Source organism: Aegilops tauschii, chromosome 1 (assembly GCF_002575655.3).
Source record: "Aegilops tauschii subsp. strangulata cultivar AL8/78 chromosome 1, Aet v6.0, whole genome shotgun sequence".
NCBI lineage: Eukaryota > Viridiplantae > Streptophyta > Magnoliopsida > Poales > Poaceae > Aegilops > Aegilops tauschii.
In genome coordinates, this window is record NC_053035.3 from 364,904,818 (window position 1) to 364,912,357 (window position 7,540).

At 43.0% G+C, this 7,540-nt stretch overlaps 1 protein-coding gene across 1 annotated transcript; it reads right to left on the reverse strand.

Annotated features, from left to right (window-relative positions):
- Positions 1 to 250: 250 nt before the first annotated feature.
- LOC109773086 (LOB domain-containing protein 6) lies at positions 251 to 4,285 on the reverse strand. The gene is made up of 4 exons (XM_020331785.4): positions 4,109 to 4,285; positions 2,960 to 3,407; positions 2,435 to 2,850; positions 251 to 591 (listed from the first exon to the last, which is right to left on the reverse strand). Exons 2-3 carry the CDS (start codon positions 3,377 to 3,379, stop codon positions 2,479 to 2,481), a joined length of 792 nt encoding a protein of 263 aa, XP_020187374.1. The 5' UTR covers positions 3,380 to 3,407; positions 4,109 to 4,285; the 3' UTR covers positions 251 to 591; positions 2,435 to 2,478.
- Between the last annotated feature and the right edge of the window lie 3,255 nt (positions 4,286 to 7,540).

Consider the following 7,540-nt stretch of genomic DNA (forward strand, 5'->3'; position numbering starts at 1 on the left):
CTCATTGCCTCGTTTGCCCTAGCATGCAGCCTAGCAAATAAGAGGTCCCGGAGTACGTACTACTGCAGAAGTCTATCAATATCTATGCATGCACGCCCCTGCAGCAAGCAAAGTGTAGTTGCAGCATCTCCATATTCATGTTTCTACAGAGGTCCCGGAGTAGATCGTCAGAAGTCAAAGTCAAAGCCTTTCACCAGAAATAACATAGTGTATTTGAAATCCTAATGTAATTGCATGCAATTGGTCCAGGTAAAACCGTAAAAGTCCAGCGGCTGTTATCAGTTTCATATTTCATACCACTACGTTTGTAACATTTTGCATATCAAATGGACAAGAAAGCAGCAGCACTACTAGATCATCAAACCTCAAACAACACACACACTCGCTGCTGGGAATATATATAGGGATACATATATGGTTCGAATTCTATAGAGGGAACAAAAGACATCAACGAATTAAACAAGCAGTGCTAATTGGTTCGATAACTCCCTTTTTTTTCTGCACGTAAAATGGAGTAGACATAAAACGATCTTCAGGACATTTCACAAGTCCAGTCTTCAGCTTGGTGGATAAGTCCTCAGGCCATTTTATCTGCTCGGATGTTAACAAGCGCATTAGAGGGTGAAACAAAAGAGCTAACAAATGAGCCAAGCTTAAACATAATGCATCGACCTCCTTAACCGCACTCCTCCAATCGTTCAGGTTTATAAGACCGTAAGTATTTTAAATAAACATCGACCCTTAATGTGATCACCAAAACATTGTTACATGTCACGAAAATATGTCATTTGAAACTTCTTTTAAATGTGAATCCAATTATAAATTTCTTGTGGCATGTAAGATGTAAGCAACTAATATTCTGTTGATCAAATTAGTGGTCAATTTCTTTTTCTAAAATACGTGTGGGCCTTGTAAAAAAAGTGAAATGATACTATTCACAAACTATAGCCGCCTTTGGCTAATATGGAAAATGCTGTTTTGTCTTCTTAATTAAAGTAAATTCAACTGGTTGGCAATGTATATGTTAAAATAACTGTCAGCTATTTTTAAAAGGAATGATCAAGAAGAGCCCAATTTTAAATTAACAAAGTCATCAACCGACCAGAATTAAAGTGTCATCTTTAAATCAGGACTAGAACTACAAACTCTGTGTTTTCTAAATCTAAGTAGATGCCCTGAGCGCTCCGATGTCTCCGCATTGGGACTCTTGCACAGATGGGGAGATCAAGATTAAATGTTCCACCAACTTAGATATCAGAAAATTCAGTCTACTCATATTAGGCATAGACAAAGTCCAATAATATTAGGTGCAATATATCGATTATTGTTACTAAAATATGGCTCAATGTACCATTTATAACAAATAAATGTTCCACCACAGAATTAGTGTACTCATTTTCTTGCAATAGGATATTATCACCAGTTAATTTATTTCTACTTTAGCACAAAATAAGTGTATGACAAATTAAATATATATGCCGGTCATGATCAGCTAGCTGTAGGTTGGAACATATAGAGTATAGAGAGTGCAGAGACAAACATACGAGAGCCTTTTAGTACTTATGTTTTAGATCTTTCAACATTTTCCTTTTTCTAATCTTTACTTCAAGGGAACACTTGTGCATGCACGACATGAAATATCAACTATTGCAAGTACGCATCCAGATCGACTCCAAAGTCATCTAGTACGGGAACACACTCTTTTTGCATCCAACGTTATATAGCAGTACATAAATTAAGATATACTCCCTCCGTCGCAGGTTGAGACACTTATTTTGGGACGGAGGAGTATGTTTTATTACCATGACCATGAGAGACGATATGCTGTTTCTTCGGTACTTACAAAAATAAAGCACCTAATTAAAGATGGAACGATCGATAAACTGAGTTACAAAATTGTTTCCTACATGTGCTACACTTACAGTTGCCTAAGAAATTGTTCATTGTATTTCTTTTTGGTCAGATAAATTGTTCATTGTAATGTGTGGGCAAAGCATGCACATGCATGTATTAGCTAGTAATTTCACAGTGGTGTTCAACAGGAAGCAATCAGAAACCGATGCAGTTCAAGCTAGCTGAGTTGAAAGTACACTCCTGATTAAGCTAGTATGTACACAGTGAATGAGCAAACCAACAGGAGCACAGTGCAAACATAATTGTCCATCTCAAATAGTATTATATATATATAGTGCCTCTCTATGAAACCCCAAATTGGGCAAAATTAAATCAAGTTGGATTTGCCTGCATGCATCGATCTCAGCGTATAGTATACGGTAGCTTCCTGGTGTGAAAAAAGAGTACTATTGTGTTTACTATACCATATGAAATGAATGATCCAAGAAAATATATATAAATATGCGAGCGCAATAGAAACCTAACAAAGTAATTAAACGGAAACCTAACAATTGAGCATGTGTGGCAAGGAAAGCCGAACCTGCCAAAGATCGATCGATGGGATGTCGGATCGAACACCGGGCGCTACTGCGCGGCGGTGTGCCTCTCGTCCCCACCGGCCGTGCCAGGTTTCAAGAACGGTCCGCCGCTCAGCGGGCCGAGGCCGGACACCGGCCCGGCGCCCATGGCTGATGTGTACCCGAAGTCGTAGCCGCCGCTGCTGCCGCCGTTCACGCCGAGTCTCGCGACAGCGCCCTCCCCCTCGTAGCTCCTGGCCAGCATCTGAACGGCCGCGAATTGGTCGTGCCCGAACCCAAGACCCGCGCCGATCGCCGTGGAGTGGCTGATGTTGATGAAGTTCTGCGTGCAGTTGGGCACCGTGTTGCCGATGAAATCCGCCATTGCCGGCGTCCCGTTGCAACCCACAGACGCCGAGACCGCCACCGCCGCAGCCGCCTAGATGCAAAACTAGAGCCGTTAAGACGAGCAAATTGCGACATGTATAATAAGTTAATAACTAGAGAAATACACTTGATGCATTCTATCATGCGTACATAATTACTACCTGGTACTTCGAGAGTTCGTATCTGGCGCGGGTGAGGTCCTGCTGGAGCTGGCGGAGCTGGTGCTGGAGGACGGAGATGACGCCGACGCAGCCGTAGACGGGGTCGCGGAGGCGCATGTCGGCCTCGTAGGCGAGCGAGTTCACCGCGTCCTCCCGCTGGTACGGGTTCAGCTCGTTGAGCAGCTTGGTGACGTTGCTGGCGCCGAAGACGCGGTGCACGTGAACGAACTTCTGCGGGTTGTCCGGCGGGAAGTAGGGAGCGAACACGCAGTCGGGCTGGCACTTGCGCCGGAGGAACTTGCAGGCCGCGCACGGCGAGCCCGTGCCGGCCGCCCCGGAGCTCGCGGCGCCAACCGCCGCCGCCGAGGATGCCATGGTGATCACGGAGCCTGGAAACGACGACGCCGATGAGGAGGCCATCGATCGATGGATGGGTCGGTCTAGCTTCCTGGCGAAGGAGATCCAAATCCCAAGCAAGAAAGAGAAGACAGACGGTCAGGCGTGACGGTTTCCCTTCTGGAAAGTTTGGTATGGGAAATTGGAGCAGCAAAAGGAAATGGGGAAGGGGAATGGATCATAAATTTTATTCTTGCCATATCTGCACACACACTGCCCAGATGGCATGAAGCTATTCTAAGAAAGTGCAGATTATTCTTCGATACCTCTACAAAATTAGAAAAACTTAACGTAACTGTACATTTCTTGACAAAAATGGTCGAGACAAATCAGTAGAATTTATTTTGTTCACCGATTTATTCCAACCGTCCATGATCCTGATTTTAGCTTCCTTCTCGCCACGCCAAAGTGAGAGCATTGACAAGGCTGCCGCGCACATGGGCTACTACTATCCCATCCAACAACGCAAGATCAATATAGAACAATAAGAGGGCAATAAGAGGCAGTGAGGCTGTGGGCATTTGTGCTTGATGGGATCAAAAACACCAAAAAAGACGTAGGTAGGATTAGTTAATAGCCAGGCACCAAGAAAGAAGCACGAGGAAATCAAAGAATCAAAGAACTAAGAAAGAAAGAAGTCGGCGAGAAAGAAGAAGAACGTAGCAAAAGGGAGAGAAACTTAGGAACAAATTAAAGAAGGAACCAAATGGATCCAAAGCCGGCGTACGGTGAGCGCCAGAGTAGAGTACGCACCCTTTTCCGTGGGACGAAGTTTTCTGCTCACTTCGTGCAGCTGCCGCGCGCTGACCTGAATCACCTCTGTGCTACTTACTTTTCCTCCTCCTCTCCTCGAGTCCAGCAAGCGGCTTCCTCCTCGTATTTGGCTACCTGCTGCGTCCCAACTGGCCCTTTTATCTCTCTCTCTCTCTCTCTCTCTCTCTGATCTTCTCTAGCTAGCTATAGTAGTTACTCCGCTCCACTTGGCTGTTTGTTGTAGAGAAAGAATGGAGTATGAAAGTGACGACCAAAAGATGGTGCATACGAGGGGAGGGGGGGGGGGGGGGGGGGGGGGGGGGCGTGGTCTCTTTCTTCAGTATTGGACGTTCAAAGGGAATGGAGAGTTTCTGATTTTTGGTGTTCTCCAAGATCATTCTGATGGATGATATATGCACACCTTATGTGGTAAGAATTCTTCTATTGTGAAACATATTACGTATATTTATATGTTTTTTAGTATTGTATATTTATATGTTAATTATCTCCTTTTGTAGAAAATATTCACCTTGAATCCTTGATCTTAGTTTTTGGCCTTTATTCAATATAGATCCAACAGGCACCCCACTATTGGAGACATAATACATCTCTAAAGAATGTTGGAGTACCCGCCTCCGGGAGTGCCCTCTGTGCTATCTGTTCTGTGCGGACTACCCACACCCGGTCGTCTTTCGGGGTCCATGACGCTTGGGCCACGGGCGCAGCCGAGGCCACCTCTCTGTGGTGTTCATCGTTGCCCGACAGGCGAGGCGGGGTCGGCCCGTCAGTGTATTCGCCCCCTGTGGGGCTGCATTGCTCACGCGAGCCGGACACACCAGTGCGCCCGGCTCTGCGTGTGATTGTCCACCCAGTGGGCCCTGACGGCCACCCGGCCAGGGGTCATGACGGCGAGAAGCCAACATAGTAGGACACGTGTCGGATGGCTCGGGGGGTTGGCCTTGCACCGTGCGTGCTGCCCCACGCATTCGAGAGGCGGCTATCATGACTCTCTGCCCACTCGGCTACTGGTGGGGTTGATGGGGCGCTGTGCGGCGCTTTCATCGCCTGGCCTCGTTCGGATCTGGAAGTGCTTTGCGAACCCGGGCTCTTTCTACTGCTCGCCCCGGATGGTGGGTGTGTTGTGGGATGTATACTTGGCTTAGACGTCACCGGCTCTGGTCAGTTTTGGTTGTGAATGGTGCGTTATAATAAGTCTACAAGGGAAAGTCTAGGTGGTAGATTATTGTCCTAAGTTATGAGTTATAGCATGAGGGTTGAATAGGAACCCAAGATCATAACACTATGTTTATTTGCCTTAATTACTCTTAGTGTTTTTGTATGCTTGCTAACAGTATAATCATAAGTATACATGAGTCAAGGGTTTTGCAGTATATAAGTTTATGCTTTATCCACATGAAAAAAATCAAGTATCTAGGATCAACGCAAATAATTCTGAATTTAATAATTGGGTGATATAGTCATGTCGTCCTTCAAAACGGTTTGGTTGATACAAGAGTACAACCGGCTTGTCCTCAACACAATTAAGGACTAATCAACTTGTTTCACTCTTTTGATTTCATTGTTCTTTTAGTACTCGCAATAATCCTATCAATCTAAACACATAGACGCCACTCTTTCCAATTTGAACAATAATTCCTAACTAATTTTTACAGACCAATTTCTTCTGCTCCTTGTTGGATTCGATTGTCTTCTTATCAGAAAGATCTAAAATCGATCCCCAATACTTATGGGTATGAATCTCAAGGGAGCTCGTCATTTCTATGGAGGCACCGAGCCGGCAACACAGAGCAATAGTAGTGGCAAACATTTATAACTGCTTAGTGTGGTCGGGTTGTCAAGATCGATTTCTGCCCAAATCAAAGGAGTGACTCTGATCGAAAGATCAACCCCCTAGCGAGGCACATCAATACCTCCTATCTTGATGTTCGTTAATGAATGTGTATGCAACCATGTGCAATGTTTGGTATGTGAGAATGTTTATATGCATGAATGTGATGTGAGATATGTGATATATAATTATATATTGACAATATGTGATAGGTGTACTCGTAAGAAATAAAACAGTGAGTCAAAACCTTATATAAAGACTAATCAATGACCCACGAATGCGTATATGCATATTTAATCTTAGAAGTATGAATAGAAGAGGGCTTTGCTTGCATAACTAAAATTCATAAGCCAAATCCTTCAACACAACAATGTCCCAAGCGTACCAAACCATGTATAATCTCTGCAGCCTCAACAACTTTTTCTCCAATCCCCATGCCAACGCATCACAAACCCTAGCTAGCAGCCTTCACTAGTTCCTATCTTCTAATACCATCACCCTATAATATATCATACCATTTAATGCATGTAGTTAGAATATAAACATGATTGAGGGGCCTTTTCTCACCCGCCCCGCAGCTCTCTCATATTTAATACCATGATGGTCACAAGTCATGTTACAAGGGTGCTCTCATCATGATCCATAAGACTAAGGACATTAGTTAATTTTACACAACCATGACCGACTATGTCACAAATGATATAAAGATATGCTATAATTTTATTGTCATGATCATTAGCAAGTCCAAAATCAAGAACATACAAAGATCTGCGTCATCCTAAATGAAGTACTAAAGAAACTTAATTGTTTTTCACTAAATGTGAGTCCTGTGGGAATACACTCAAATTTCTATGCACGAGTGAAACTGTATATATAACCACATGAATTATCATTAGATTTGTTTAAAAGAATGTAATACCTAATTAAAAACCACAAATGTTAACGCCCACACGTGTGGCATGAAGCAACATAGCCCAAACGCCTCCAGTACCATTCATTTTGCCACATCGAAACAGATGACATTAGCGGGAATCTTTTTGGTTTTCGGCTTTAAAATGTTTTATCTCCTAATTAAAAAATCCAATTTAAAATCCGTTTTCATCATTAAATCCGTCTCGACGAGATCTTCAAAACTAGATCCCATGTTGATATGTTTCGACGAAATTTTTTTTTTGCCAAAAGTTGCCATGATGTTTACACTGTAGTTGCCAAAGTGTTACACTAAAGTTGCCATGTGGCAATTTTAGTTTATAGAGCATGACAATTTTACTATTTTTATCATGGCAATTCCAGTACTTTGACCATGAAAATTATTTTTCGTACGAATCATGGCAATTTTAAGTGCATGTATCATGGAAATTTTAGTTTATGGTTCATGACAAGTCTAGTTTCTTAATTCCCTGTTTTATAATATGTCAAAAATTACTTTTAAATATAGAAAAAATAGCTGAAATATATCATAACAACTTCAGTGTAAACACCATGGCGATTCATGTGCAATAGAGATGGCAACTTTAAAAGTCGTCGAAACATATTGATATGAGATCTAGTTTCGAATATCTCGTCGCGATGGATTTAATGAT